Source organism: Schistocerca americana, chromosome X (genome assembly GCF_021461395.2).
Source record: "Schistocerca americana isolate TAMUIC-IGC-003095 chromosome X, iqSchAmer2.1, whole genome shotgun sequence".
In the NCBI taxonomy this organism is placed as follows: domain Eukaryota; kingdom Metazoa; phylum Arthropoda; class Insecta; order Orthoptera; family Acrididae; genus Schistocerca; species Schistocerca americana.
This window is the reverse complement of record NC_060130.1, coordinates 790,005,048-790,021,723: the sequence shown is the minus strand read 5'-3', so window position 1 is coordinate 790,021,723 and position 16,676 is coordinate 790,005,048. Positions and strand designations below refer to the sequence as shown.

General features: G+C 42.7%; 1 protein-coding gene across 2 annotated transcripts in view; it reads left to right on the top strand.

Moving 5' to 3' along the window:
• LOC124555251 overlaps positions 1–16,676 on the top strand; it is a 532,173-nt gene that overhangs the window by 463,514 nt on the left and 51,983 nt on the right. For both annotated transcript variants that reach the window (XM_047129116.1, XM_047129115.1), the window contains exon 5: positions 16,416–16,591. In XM_047129116.1, the coding sequence (XP_046985072.1) occupies positions 16,416–16,591 (176 nt within the window). The remainder of the gene's footprint in view (positions 1–16,415; positions 16,592–16,676) is intronic.

Below are 16,676 nucleotides of genomic sequence, written 5' to 3'. Positions count from 1 at the left end.
ATTTTCAAATTTGAAATATCTGGATTTCAACTTTCCGTTCTTTTTTTAAAAAAATACATCTTTCTTCATAGCGACGTTAATGAACACAGTTATATACTTTCAGTATTCAATTTTTGTTCATATTTTTTTATATAAAAAATTCTGTAAATTATGAATTGTACAGCATATTTGTTACAGAATTAAATAATAATTATGTATTATATGTAATTAAGATTGTAAAATTTTTCTGGAATTCTACTGTTTTCGTTTTTTGGCTACTACAGAATGTTTCTTGTTAGGGTCTGCACCACAGATTCAGCACAGGGCTCTATAGATACTAAATAGAGCCATGTTAATACCTCCTTCTAAATTATTGCATTTTCTGTTATAGTTCCGAGGTTTAGAAGGCTAAGCCATTTATAAGAAACTTTTGAAAACTCCGTAATGGTATAGATTTCATCGGGGACTCCATCGTGTCCGGGAAACTTGTTACATTCTACGAACAAGGGCCATTCCATTAAACAACTAAACATTCAGCGACATACAATTCAGTCTGTGTCTGAAACGTGTAGGCCTATTGTTGCAAATATTTTCACTTCCCTTTTTTTTAACGAACCTGAACGTCAAATTTATCTTCAGATGTTCCTTGCATCAGCCAGTTCATACTCCGAGACGTCCGAGATCATTGGCGCTATACGAACTTACTAAAAGTTCAGTGGGCTGCCAGATATCGGTGTGAGCACAGTCGGCCAGAACAGGAGAACCATTCAGGAAGCGCAGTCAGTGGAACACGTGACGCAGCTATATTGAGAATGCTGAGAGAAACGGGAACTGACGAAGCCGTGCTCCTGGACGCGAGGCGGTGGTGGCGGCTCTGGCGCATTGATCGGTGTCTGCAGCACGCCACCTGCTTCTCCCCACGTGCGGCCGGCGCCTTCGTCTGGTCACCTTGCTACCAAGACACTCGACCGCGCTCACATGTGCATCTCCGCAAATGGTGATTACAACCGGCTGGTGAACGGAGACATACCTCGTCCTTGCAGCAAATGCTGATCATTTAGTTATTTCGTCCATAAAGAACGGCATCATGAGAATTGCGACTGATGGTTAAATATAAACAAAATAGTTTTCAGCCGGCCGAAGTGGCCGTGCGGTTAAAGGCGCTGCAGTCTGGAACCGCAAGACCGCTACGGTCGCAGGTTCGAATCCTGCCTCGGGCATGGATGTTTGTGATGTCCTTAGGTTAGTTAGGTTTAACTAGTTCTAAGTTCTAGGGGACTAATGACCTCAGCAGTTGAGTCCCATAGTGCTCAGAGCCATTTGAACCATTTGAAAATAGTTTTCTGTGCCAGTCACTTTGTTATAGAATCAACACGCGTTTATATGGTCTACATCGTTATCTTCAGGTGCAGAATGACGTACTTACTTTCTTAATATTGAAGGAGAGCAGAGACGCATTTTCACATCAGCAAGCGAATTGTTAAACAGATTGTTTCCTCTTTTGAGCAAAAGTAGAACCAAAAAGTTTCTACATACAATAAATAGCAGTACGCAGCATCTTTTTGGTTCTGCTTTACCTCAAAAGTAGAAACATAGCCTGTTTCACATTTGGACTACAGCTGTGTAAAGGCATTGGTGCCCTGCACTAACACCATGTGTGTAGCTACGTAATTCTCTACCTGAAAATAACGGTGGGAACCATCGACACACATAGTGCTATGATAAAGAAATGACTAATGCTGAAAAATGTTTTACATAAATCTGTAAGCGTTGGTCATTTGTAGGCTTTACTGTACTTGGTACATTCTTTGAAAAGTGCAATCATGAGTTTCCTCTCTTTTTTTTTTTTGCCGACACCTACAGTACGAAACATTACGACGAAACACGTCAGTTCTTTAACAGTGTCACAGAATTTTCATCTTCAAACTTTGACAGCAGTAGTAAAAAACTGTAAATACGAGCCAATTTTCCTTCGGCAACAACAGAATGTATAAGGGGCAGTCAAATGAAACAGAGGAAGATGGAAAACAGTAAGTAAACTGTTTATTGTGTCAAAAGTAATCGCCGTAACTGTTAATACGTTTATCCCAATGTGAGACAACATGATCAATCCCTTCATGGAAAATTGTTTGTGGTTGCCTACGAAACCATGGTTGTTCTAGGCATGTGCCTCTTCGTCAGAAGCAAATCGACATCCACGAATGTCTTTCTTCAGGGTTCCAAAAATATTGCAATCGAATGGGGTGAGATGAGGAATGTATAGCGAAACATCTGTCGCTTAGTCGAAACAACAGGTACCCAAGCTCCGTGAAAGTCCAGATGACCTTTTTCTTTGACGGCAAGGGCCCGCCGTTCATTGAATTCCTGGAAAACGGCACCACAATTAACGCACATTAAGTCCAAAAGCGCAGAAATGCTGACGGGAGGCATGATCCTGTTGTAGGGTAATCTCCGCTCCCATGTTACCAAGGCTATTTTGACGACGCGGCAGAAGTTTCGCCGGGGAAACTCTTCCACATCCTCCACGCATTCCCGATCTCTCCCCATGCGATTTCCATATTTCTGGTGCCATGAAGAAACACATTCGTGGCCGTCGAGTTGCTTCGCACGAAAAGGTAGGCACCTGGGCACAATCATGGTTGCGCAGGCAACCACAAACATTTTTCCATGACGGCATTGACTGACTTGTTTCACGATGGTATAAATTTATTAACAGTTATGGCGATTACTTTTGAAATAATAAACAGTTTACTTACTTTTCTCCCTCCTACATAGTTTTCACTTGACTGCCGCTTATAAGTTAGACGTGACTGCCTTATTCATTGTACAACTCTCCATGACTATATTATAAATTTGTTACGAACTTTAAATGAAAACATTAAAGTTATTAGCTCATCACCAGTATATGTATGTCTTACTTAATCTGTCACGTGACACGTTCCTTTCGTCCGTGCCTCGGGGCTTCCGTAGTGTCGTGCGAAACAACACTAGCGGCCTCGGCCAGAATTCACAAACTCTTGGTGATGTGCGGCGCGTGAAACTAATTACGCAACGCACTGTTCAGTGGATTTAATTGGAAACGTTTATTAGCGGAACTGGATTAATTTTCTGCACTGCTACACGTGTAAAATTAGTATAAATTAGAGTCGCCAGTCTCGCTTTGAGCCATGAGACGTGGTTAAATTTTCATCACTCCGAAGTCAATAATTAAAAACCCTGCAGTAATACGAGGTGTGGCTAAAGTTGCAAAATATTTATTTCAAAAACGTACATAATTAGTTATTGTCACCCTCAGTACCCTCCAATTCTCCGTCCCTACAACATTTCATGCGAATTTTCCATTAATGGAAACTTTGCTGGATGTCTCCCTCTGTGAGCTCTTTGATGAAGCGTGTCGCTTTTTCTTTCACTGCTTCAACGGGCCGAAATATTGTCCCTTTTATTGCAGATTTAACCTTGGGGAATAGATGAAAGTCACATGGCGCTAGGTCAGTGGAATCAGGTGGATGATCTAACAATAGGATGCTGTACTTAGCTAGAAACCTCTTAATAGACAATGTGGTATGAGGCAGTGAGTTTTCTTGATGCAAAATTCGTGACAGGTTCTTCCACAATTCATGTCATTTATTACTTATTTTCACATGGAGTTGCGCAAGAACCTCAAGGTAGTAACGTTAATTAATAGTTTGATCTTCAGGAGTCCAGTGAAAATACACAATTCCACGAATATCGAAAAATAAAACAATCATCATCGCTTTGAACCTTGATTTGCTCTTTCGAGCTTTTCTCACTTTGGGTGAAGTTAGCCCCTTCCAGTACATGGACTGACGCTTAGTTTCTGGATCATAAGTGAAAAGCCCGAGATTCGTTACGTATTATCACTTTTTGCTGGAAATTATAGTCAATTTCAGTGGTATTCAAAGTGTCGCTGCAAACATTTTCAAGAGCTGCTTCTTGTTCGATCGTGAAAATTTTCAGGACTAATTTTGCACCCACTTTCCTCGAGTTACAGTGATTGTGTAAATTTCGTCTTACGCATTCTTCGTCAGTTACGACAGTTTCAGCAATCGATCGAATACTCAAGCGATGGTCATATCAAATCAGATTTCCTACTTTTTCTCTTTTTCATCCGTTTTTGATGTTGAAGGGCGTTCCAGGCGTGTATCATCGTCAACATCTTCTCCGCCATATTGGATACGCTTGAACCATTCAGAAACTTAGAAACTCGCGTACGTGATAAACGGTATTTGCCATAGACTTCTTTTAACTTAAGTATAGGATTCAATAGCAGTTTTTTTTCCAAATTTCGTGTGCAACTTGCTCTATTACTATAAGTATCATTTTTGCGGCAGAACAAAGTAACAACTCTTACGCAAACGAAGACTACTGCCACACTGACTTCTCTACAGACATTAGAGATGCCGCATTCGACTGAGGAGGCATCACACTTCACAGCTATTGGTCGCTCATCTTTGGCGCATACGTACTTACTCTGTGACAGCATCAATCCTGCTGCTTCATAGCCACACCTCGTATAACCACTTTTAGGAAAGATTCCGAGATCCGAACATTGGACTGGAATACCACCAGTAATTCATACACTGGCCCCAACTGACCACTAACAGCTCCTGTCGATAATCTCCACAAAGCAAAACAACAATACAGTTCAATGTCAATAACGGGAAATGCCTCACAAAATCTCCACACTCATATTTATCCAGTAACAAACGACATTTTTTGGCGTGAATCAATTTTAGCCAACTCCGTAAGTTTTATCCAATACCACCTCTAGCTAATAACTATACGCTCTGCTCTTGGGCCTTTTACCGAACAAGTGCACGCTCATTAAACAGCAACACACATCGAGAAAGTGCCCAGATGATAGCCACTTTATGACGCAAAACTCCGGCCCAGAGGGCCACGGCCTGCCACCTAAACACCACGGGAGTTGCCGGCTGACTCATCACTTTCATGAGCTCCAGACTACACCTCGAAATTATTTAACGTTCAGGCCTTCCAGCCAATGCAAATCAGAAATTTAAAGTAGGCACTCGCGCTCTGGTCACGTGTTGGGAGTGGATGACTGCCAGACCTCGTGGGAAATATCTAGTGCAGCAAGGAGTATACCTACAGTACGTGTGGTTATGCTGTCTGTCTTCGCGATAAATGTACGAGTGTCTGGCAGCTGATGCTGTAGGAATGACGTAAAAGTGGCGATTTTGCATGGTGCAGAACACGAATTGTATGTTTACTACACTGACACGGTACACGGTGATATATTGCTGGGTTGGACACCGGTTTCATGCTCTAATATTCAATCCCCTGTCCTTAGTGGCAGAACAGTGTAACTGAGTAAGAATCTTTCCATATTTGACGATCTGTATGCCACTTTGCAAGGTTTAATTGTCGGTGCAATATGGTGATCAATACAAAATACTTTTTGCCGCTGAAAGTTTCGTCTGCAGAAAGAAAAAAAAGGTGGACAGTGCCTCCACACCAGCGTGTCAGTAATTTGGCAAGTAAATCCCATAAGAACCAATCATAATGCTCCATTCATTCACAATACATCCTGTGTGCCGGGACGTTGGAGCCTCTACGTGGCTGTGAGAACATTTGCATTTCGAAGATGTTTGTTGAAAGCAGGACTTAACACGTGATGGACGGGGTGTCACATTAGGACCATCAGCAGGAATGCATTCGGCGCTATTCTGTGCTATTTCGCTGAACAGGTTCTGTTAGGACAAGTTTTTCCATGCAAACAACTTGAGACATCACAAATGCTCCTACAAAAGCGACCATTAACTATTTCTGGGACACTATACAATTTCCGAGAGGTCGACTTGGCTCTTATTTTACATAGCCATGTGACGTCAATATAGCATTGAGAACCTTTTAGATGATGAGTCGCCATGTGGAAATTTTGCGGTGATGCGTCAGCCACGTTGGGGAGGTAAGCAAGCGTGCATGGCTAGATGCACCTCATATGTCCTGTTAAGATCGCTAGGGAAAAAGCAGTTGATGTTATTCTGGAACAGATTTCTATAGTACGACCTGTGATGTCAGTATCCACAGGCATCGCGTCAGCAATGGTAAACACACATGGCCAGAGGCGTATCACGTATAGGATCAGAGAAAGCGTGCCTTGGAGTTCTGTAGGGGGGACAGTTCGCTGATACGTCGCGTTTTTTATGTGCACTGAGTGTTTCTGCAGTACATTATTTTCGGCTGTTTAAGCATTGTGAGCGTGTTGGCAGAGCGTTATATTTGCATAACTTCAGTGATTTACGTGTTGTTGTCGTGTCTGTCGCATTATTTTGTGAACAAGTCTGGGCGCTGTGCAATGCATGATTTCGACAGTTGACGATTAGCAAGCGTGTTTGCAGAGCCTTTTATATGAATTATTTTGACAATTTACGAGTTGTTTGCGTCTCCACACCAGTGTACTGCATAATTTCGGTGATTTACGAGTCGTTTGCAGGTGAAATCTATCCCTAAATAAATTGTATTTCTTTATTTCGACAGTTTATAATTAGTGAGCATGTCTGCACATCAGTGAACTGCATTATTTTGGTGATTTACGATTTGTTTGCGTGTCTGCACATCAGTGTACTGCATTATTTACGAGTAGTTTGCAGGTATGCAGACTACTTACTGTGACCCTAAGCACGTTGGGGCGAGTGTTTTGTATCAGTGTAATAAATAAACGTTGTGAAATTCGTCTCTAAATAAATTGTTCCAAAAATGAAGTAACTCCTTCCTCTCCCCAGCAGCCCAGAACAGGCTCAGTCCTTTTCTTGACATTTTTCCCCCTCAAGACCGCCATATTGGATTATGTCACAGGAGGGATAACAGTGCCCTCTAGTGGCAGTACTGTGTACTAGGTCAGTTGGACTCCAGACCTCATGGTCAACACTCTGGATGGAGGTACTACCTCAAATTGTTTAAATGGAGACTGAAAATAAAGACATACATCCATCCCATCCAGCATAGGCTTAATCCTTTTCCCGCCAATTCCTAGGGAAAGGTGGCGGTCAGATGACTTAGGTTATTGGAGGTAGCCCAAGTGACCTATTTTCTGGCCATTTTCTTGTGTTAGATCGGATGCCAATTACAGTTTTAGCGCTGCAAAATAAACTTAGGAAACTACGAACTGAACACTCAATCAACAATCAAACTACAAACAAAAAATATAATCCATAGAAACCTTTAATGTGCGGCAGAGTCCTCTTCTGTACCTACGCTCTTCAGCACGTACGCACATCTGTCGAGAGGTGGAAACACGTAATGCACACAGGAACAATTTGGTGGTCCAGGTGTTTTGGTTGGAGAGGCACAATGTAGCATGGATACACTGACCTCCAAATCTTTTAATATGGCCCACTCTGTGGTCATTGTTATTGTGACACTGTACTCCTTCCCCATGTGCGTCTTTTCAGATGCGCATTCGGCCCCGACATCATTTTTATGGATGACAAGGTGACCGCATGGAACCGCACAGGTGGGGCAGCTCTTGGAACGAGAGGATAGTCGTCGAAGGGCCTGGCCTACCTGTTCCTCCGATTTAAATCCCGTCGAGCACGTGTGGTATGCGCTGGGGAGTCGCTCTGCAGTACATCCACATGTACAAATGATCACCTAGCAGTGGCCAAACACACCGGTGGATGAATGGAACGCCGTTACCACACCAACTCCTTACCAACCTTGTGGCCAGCAGGCGAGCAGGTTGCAATGCATCTACACTACTGGCCATTAAAATTGCTACACCAAGAAGAAATGCAGATGATAAACGGGTATTCATTGGACAAATATATTATACTAGAACTGCACGCAATTTGGGTGCATAGATCCTGAGAAATCAGTACCCGGAACAACCACCTCTGGCCATAATAACGGCCTTGATACGCCTGGGCATTGAGTCATACAGAGCTTGGATGGCGTGTACAGGTACAGCTGCCCATGCAGCTTCAACACGATACCACAGTTCATGAAGAGTAGTCACTGGCATATTGTGACGAGCTAGTTGCTCGGCCACCATTGTCCAGACGTTTTCAATTGGTGAGAGATCTGGAGAATGTGCTGGCCAGGGTAGCAGTCGAACATTTTCTGTATCCAAAAAGGCCCACACAGGACCTGCAACATGCGGTCGTGCATTATCCTGCTGAAATGTAGGGTTTCGTAGGGATCGAATGAAGGTTAGAGCCACCGGCCGTAACACATCTGAAATGTAATGTCCACTGTTCAAAGTGCCGTCAATGCAAACAAGAGGTGACTGAGACGTGTAAACAATGGCACCCCATACCATCAGCCGGGTGATACGCCAGTATGGCGATGACGAATACACGCTTCCAATGTATGTTCACAGCGATGTTGCCAAACACGGATGCGACCATCATGATGCTGTAAACAGAACTTGGATTCATCAGAAAAAAATGTCGTTTTGTCATTCGTGCACCCGGGTTCGTCGTTGAGTACACCATCGCAGGCGCCGCTGTCTGTGATGCAGCGTCAAGGGTAACCGCAGCCATGGTCTCCGAGCTGATAGTTCATGCTGCTGCAAACGTCGTCGAACTGTTCGTACAGATGGTTGTTGTCTTGCTAACGTCCCCATCTGTTGACTCAGGGATCGAGACGTGGCTGCACGATCCGTTACAGCCATGCGGATAAGATGCCTGTCTTCTCTACTGCAAGTGATTCGAGGCCGTTGGGATCCAGCCCGGCGTTCCGTATTACCCTCCTGAACCCACCGATTCCATATTCTGCTAACAGTCATTGGATCTCGACCAACGCGAGCAGCAGTCGCGATGCGATAAACCGCATTCGCGATAGGCTACAATCCGACCTTTATCAAAGTCGGAAACGTGATGGTACGCATTTCTCCTCCTTACACGAGGCATCACAACAACGTTTGACCAGGCAACGCCAATCAACTGCTGTTTGTGTATGAGAAATCGGTTGGAAACTTTCCTCATGTCAGCACGTTGCAGGTGTCACCACCGGCGCCAACCTTGTGTGAATGCTCTGAAAAGGTAATCATTTGCATATCACAACATCTTCTTTCTGTCGGTTAAATTTCGCGTCTGCAGCACGTCATGTTCGTGGTGTAGCAATTTTAATGGCCAGTAGTGTATTTCCGACCGTGGTGATCACACGTCCTGTTACGAAATATCTCCTGCCTTTTATAATGTCCAAGAGACGTTCATAAATCGCGATGACTTCAGTGTAATTATTGTTTTTGAATGAAAGTGTCGTTTCTGTTCGTCTCACAGCGTATTTCTTTCACTTACCTACTGTACTGTAATTTTTCAATTTACGGTCCGAATTTCATCGGGCTATATTACTTGGCAGTGACACACCATGCGAAAATTACTCTCATCCTTTAAATTTTGCTCACCAAGAGCAAGACAGGAAAACGAATAGCCAGGGGTGTTCCACCTCTGGGCGAGGTCTTCATGGCACACAACAAGATAATCCATTCAATCAGAGAAGTCATCGCCATAACCAGTAGGTTAATGACGATGTGCCTACAGTGCGCAAACAAGAAATATACCATGATCAATCTACACACACAAGGAATGGGGATAGCAAAAAATACCGCAAATCAACAGAGAAATTCTGGGCAACGTTAGAGACAGTGATGGCCAAGATCCCCAAAGATGACATAAGAATTTTGCTACGTGATTTCAGAGCACAAATCGGCAGAGAAAAAAAGTCACCAGAGAACTGTGGGAAAGTTTCCCGTGCACAAATATACAACAGAACAACCTGAAGTTTATGTCAACATCCCTCACCAAATCCACAATAAAAAAGAAAACATGGAGGTCACCTAAACGGCGGATGGGAGAGTTCCAAATAGACAATACAGCTAAAGAGATCCACGACATTCAAGTTCGCAGATGCGCGAATGTTGAGTCAAACCACTACCGTACTCGAATCAAAATCAAATTTACACAAAAGATACTTCATTAGAAAAGGACACACATAGCGAAGTTTGACACGAAAAAGATAATAGAATCCAACATAAAGCAGGAATGGGAAAGACAACACGAAAATATATGGGAAGAATTCCATAGAAAGATCACACAAGAAACAAAAGAACTAAATGTAAATGTCGCGTGACTAGGGCCTCCCATCGGGCAAACCGTTCGCCGGGTGCAAGTGTTTCGATTTGACGCCACGTCGGCGACTTGCGCGTCGATGGGGAGGAAGTGATAGTGATTAAGACATCACAACACCCAGTCCCTTAGCGGAAAAAATCTGCGACCTAACCGGGAATCGAACCCGGCCGCTTAGGATTGACATTTTGTCGCGCTGACCACTTTTTTTATCTCGTTTTGTCCTATAGTGTTCGTTCGATGACACCCGGTCAGGTTGTTCGTTGTTCCGTTCACTCAGTTCTTTATTACAGAGGATAGATAAACCCTCTGACCGAACACGCTGAGCTACCGTGCCGGCGACCACTCAGCTACCGGGGGCGGACTAGAAAAGAACTGATACAACGGAAAAAGAACACTGAACACCCATGTTGGGACTCAGAATGTGAAAATACACTAGCAAGGCGCAAACAGGCCGTCCATGAATAGAACAGTAAAAAAGCCTCGAAGAGCCTATATCGTTTTAACGAATCCAGAAAACAAACTGCAAAACTCATCGACATGCCAAGAGAATGTACATGAAGGAGCAACTGGACGCTATAGAGAGAAATTTCCGCAAGCACAATACGCGAGAATTTTGCAGGACTTTCGCAGAAAACAAGATGGAAAACTCGTATTAACTAGTAAAGAAAATTGTCAGGGATTGGCACGTTATTTCTCTGATCTCCATAACTGCCCTGAACCTTAAACAAGATTCCCAACACAGGACAGCATCTCCACTCACCCAGAAATACTCTAACCGACACATGAAAAGATCCACAATCATGTTAAATTAAAAAACAACAGGACATCCGTTGAAGACTGTATCATCGAAGAACTACTAAAGAACCTCGGGCCAAAGTGATTAGTTAGACTGTTGTTAATCGCCAGTGGCAACTAACAGGCACTAGTAAATATATCTTCTCACTGGTATTTCTGTCAAGGTGAAAGGTGTCAATGCAATGGGATTCATTCTCTCCGTAAAGGGTGCAAAACCGAATATTTCAATAGTGTGTCGTTGAATTGATTATGTGATTTGAAAAAGATAATAAATGAATGTGAAATACACTGTGTGCGAATTACGAGCATTCAATTCTCCACTTGCTAAAGCCGACACGTGTTCCTAAATTTTCCGCCAAGTAGTTTTTGATGAAGACTTGATTATGTGTGTTAAGATGGATGGTATGCAAATGAAAATAGTGGGCCAGACAGATCTTTCAGTGAAAAGCTGACGTCGGGAATAGTTGAAGTGGAATACTTGAAGATACACATAAAAGTTTACCTGTGTACTGTAGTGAAAAAAATATATATCCGGTTTGTGAATCCACTATTGTTAAACATTTGGTAAAAGCTACTTAGGCGAAGCGCCTCCTTGCAGTTTTCGTAGTTTACATGCGATATAAGTGTATAATATGCATCACTATCTAGTATACGTATTCTGAATTTACATTGCAGCTTTAGTTTTTACTACGATAAGTGCGTTCAGTAGGTTTAAATATGACGCAAACGTAAACATTAGGCTAGACTAGAGGACACTCTGTTACAACGACTTCTATTTGGCATTCTCATCAGTGGTTTCACTGATTCTCAATCGAATTATCACCTTTCTACCTAACTGTTGTGTACATAGTTCCGCGTAGTCAGCGTGTACACAACTTTCCCAATAGAGCGCGCCCCGCTAAGCACAACAGCGCAGGCGCAGCGCTCGTCCGTCTCTGCACTACGAGATGGCGCTACCTAAGAGACGGACCAAATTCTGCTTCCGCCGATCCGCGTATTAATATGTAACGCAGCCAATGAGATTGCTGCTAACGTAGAACATTTTCTCCTCGCGGATCACACTCGCGCAGTGATACCTGAACGCGCGAGGTATTATAACGAGTGTACAGACCTCCGATTAGTCAGTCTGCATTTGTCTGCACCAGTCTGTACCAGTCTGCATTAGTCTGTACCAGTCTATAGTCAATTTTCAGTCTGCACCTAAGAAGATTATCATATTCCTGTACATAGCCATGAAGAGAAATGTATAGACACTTTGTCAAGTATCAGAGATATGTGAGAATAAGATTAACGTACCAAGACCAAAGGAACTTCAGACTGTCAATTGTAAATAGCATCCAGAGCCAAGTTAAGTTATTTCTATGCTTTTTATTATTTTAATAAATGTGTGTGAAAATTAATCAAGTTCTTTTTAAAGTTGGTCACGGTCGATCCGCTACTCTAAGCGTGCAAGTGGCATATCTATCGTCTGACCTAACGGCAGAAGATAAATACACCACGATAAGACCACGAGACATATTGCTGACAGTCGCCTACTTCGCTAGAGCGACAAGTCAAATAATCTGATGGCGTGTGTCTTACAGTATGGACACCACACTAAACTAGACCTCCGTATATGCAACACAACCACAATTTCAGGGGACGGAGAGGGTGGGGGCGGCGTCCAATATCACTCTCTAGGCAAACACATCAGTGCTTCCAGATAAAACACCAAGCGTAAAATTTTTCTCAGAGCAAATTAGCTTCTTGGTCCATTTCTTTGGATACAGCTGGGTTATCCATGAGACACTAAGTTCTTAGAACGAAGTACAAATGTCGGTCTGCAGGTGACACACGGCACTGAATGTTAAATGCTGCTTTTAATCCTCCTTGCGACTTGACACTGAAATCATAGGCAGACTCGATAGTGTGACACAAGGTTCGTAGAAAGAATGACGAACTTCGGCCAACATATGGCTCACTACGTTGAATGTTAAATACTACTTTTAGTTGTTACTTATGACTTCTAGTTGTGACTGAAACTATAACCAGACACTGTAAAACTGTTATTGTGAAAACGGTGACTTTTCAAAAAATGGTTCAAATGCCTCTGAGCACTATGGGACTCAACTGCTGTGGTCATAAGTCCCCTAGAACTTAGAACTACTTAAACCTAACTAACCTAAGGACAGCACACAACACCCAGCCATCACGAGGCAGAGAAAATCCCTGACCCCGCCGGGAATCGAACCCGGGAACCCGGGCGTGGGAAGCGAGAACGCTACCGCACGACCACGAGATGCGGGCAGGTGACTTTTCAGTCACTGTGATTTATAATAGATAGGGGCCTACATGATTTCTGGCTCACCGCTAACCACCACACATGATATTTAATTTTGCACTTGACAGTGGTGTAACAACTGAAAATCGGTTTGTAAACAATAAACACTGTAGAATATTACACCAGTGCCGTGTGTTTCTTCATTCATAATACACGGCCTATTTAAATGTGTGTTTGGGAGTTTACGGGCGCTCAGAGCCAAGATTACCAACACGCACCTACATAAATGAAGTAGTGGATAACTTTGGAAGCTCCATAAAGTTGTTCGCATATGACATGATTGTCCATACGAAGGTAGAAAAGTCAGCAGACGAGTGAATTGCAGGAAGACCTGCAGGGATCGATGATTGGCGCAGCGACAGGCAGTTGAAACAACGTTACGTAGCGTGCATAAATAGGCGAAGAAAACCAAGTGTATGATTACTGTATTGGCAATAAATCACTGGAACAGTATAAAATGTAAAATGCCTAGGAGTAAATGTACAGAGCAACACAAAGTTGAATAACCTCATAAAACTAATTGTAGTGAAATCTGGTGCCAGGCTGAGAGTCACTGGAAAAATATTAAGGAAATGTAAGTCACCCACGAAAGACGTAGCTAACAAAACACTTCTACGACTGATTCCTGTTAGTACACGTTTTCCGGGACCCTTACCAGTCTGGATTAATAGAAGAAATAGACAAGATTCAACGAAGATCGACACGTTTCGTCAAGAAATCATTTAGCCGGAGCGTGATCGTTACGGAGATGTTCAAGAAACTCCGCTGGCAGACGCTACAAGAGTTGTGTTGTACTACAAAGTGAGTTCCGCTATTTGAAATTTCGAGAGAATACGTTCCAGCACGAGTCAGGCCGCGTACCACTTCCTCCAGCGAACATGTTGCGTAATGACCAAGACGAGAAAATTCGAGAAATAAAGCTTATGCATATGTTTACCGATAATCACTCATCCCCTGCACCAGTGCTACCAGTAATACTGTTTGGCCACAATAACTTGACGATCGCGCTAGTGCTGCCAGAAGCGTAGAAGATCGGCACCACTTGAAACATATTCATTTTTCTCCGCACGCTGCCAACGTCAAGCTGCCCCTAGACACGAATTATTACGAAAGGCTGTTTACTACTAAGTAAGTTCTGTAAGCATTTGCTAAGGTGTTTACATTAGAACAAAATGTTACGCAAGTTTACTTGTTCATGTCAGTTGTGTAAGTTTATGTCAGAAACTATCTGCAAGTACTTGCTGTAGAAGTGCAGTTCTTCTTAAAAACCAAAGCAGTGTTCACTGTTGTTTCATTATTATTAATGAATAAAAATCGTGACGAAATACAAAATAAAAAATGTTAGAGGATGTTACCAAGAAACACTATTCAATTTTCACTCAGATTAAAAACTTTGAGTATGTCATATGTAAAGTGCGAACATCTCTTGTCTACTGTATAATCAAATATTCGCTAACAGGAAACAAAAATTCGGCGTGGTATCTCACCAAGAGACTGCCTTTTAATTACTCTCCGATTTTTGAAAGCTGTATTTACTACTTTTATCGCAAATGAAATGCGTTTATGTTTACAGTAACATTTAAGAAAAAGTCGGCTAAAATTTAAAGACGTCTGTACTGTCATTCTGCTTTCCCTTCTGGTGAAACAAATTGTTTAATTAACTCATTTCGCACTTTCTTGACTGGTGGTGCCAATTATAAGTGTTTAGGGGTTCCACTCGTACATTTTTTTCTGCCCATCTGTCTTTGTGCCGTTCTCATTTTCGACACTGACATTTTCGCAGCGCTACTGAACACACGCAAATTCCGTAAGCTTGAGAAAAACTTATACAAAATGACAAATTCGGTAAGTACTTGCTGCAAACTGCAAGAAACTAGAACCAGTTTTCAGCCTGCACAGGGGTGTGTGCTGGTTTGAAACTTCCAGACAAGTTGGAACTGTGTACCAGACCGAGACTCGAATCTGGGAACCCTGTCGGACACACATTTTTAGTTTGTCAGGAAGTTTCATGCAAGAAACTGTTTTCACTAACTAGCGAATTTGTTGAAGATGACGAAACTATCGGACGTCGACTGAGGGTGTTGGCAGATATGGTGTGGTTTCTATATTTCATTCAATTCTGTGATTGTGCACAATACCGCAGCAAGAAGTTAGACAGAATCACTAATAAATATGATTTCAGGATTACGATGTTAGAGTGGTAGCGAGACAGGTAAATAAACTGCAACGACTCAATGAGGAAGACTGAACTGTTGTCTAAAAAGCAAAACAAACCAGCCGTGAAAGTGTGCGCCGTGGATAAAATCGCTGAGAGCAGAGCCTACAAAATGACCGTTTACCGCCCCACAACTGCGATCTAAATCCGACAGAGATGGCATGAGTCAAAATAAAACACAATTTCAGGGAGAACAATTTCACGGGTGGCATGTCGAAGGGAAGATAGCAGAATTTTGTTACCGATAATGCTGTTTTCCTTTCAGTTACTGCTCATGACTGGCAAGGTTACTCCAAGAAAATGCAGTAGCTAGGGGAAAGGTATTGGACATGAGATGGAACAATGGAAATGGTCATCGATTAAACTATCATCAGTGCCACGCCCTCAAGCTACGATGATGATGATGATGATCTTCAATCAAACAGAAATGACAGTGATCTTTAGTGAACATCATTTTGACAATTTTTTCAGACGCAGTTAAGTTGTAGATTCATCTACTTTCATTTTTCATTATTTGCGATGGATAAATAATACATAAGTTGTACGTAAAAATCTCGATCATGATTATGTCCACAAATTAGGTGATTTCCGATATGACGGAAGTGTCACTTCAGCGCCCAGTCTTTCCGCGAGAGCCGCCTCCGATTTCCTGCTAAGTACAAAACGAGGGTAATAGTGCCAGCATTGCCGAAAGCAGCCGACACTGTCTTCCTCTCACCGCTCATCGGCGCTCGGCAGCCGTAGTGAATCGTCAACTTATCGTGGACAAACAGTATAAATGTAGATTTAGATGTTTGTATTGTATCTGAATTTAAGCTAACAATCAAATTTCCTCAAATGTGGAATGTATTTTATCACCAAGTTCTAGAAGAAACAGAGTTGCTATCACAATGTACAATGCACAGTCAATTACACAGCTGTTTACATTTGACAGTAATGTCACTTGGTCTTTTCTGTAGTGACATTTTGCCTATGTTTACTCTTATTGCAGGAGATGGTTATGAGCTGTGCAACTTTACAGTGCTGGTGGGACCCGCCCCAGCACCTGCGCCTGTGCTGGCTGCCATTCCTTGTCAACCACTGCCACTGCAACCACTGGAATGGTTCAATCCACCCACTGCCTTTGTTCATTGCCTGCCACATATGCACAGTTCCTCAGAGTCACAGGTACGGCTTTATTACTGGGCAAAAGTCTTTGTTGTGTGACACCTGACATCTATTCCAGGAGTCTCTCCTAAGAGTTTCACACCCA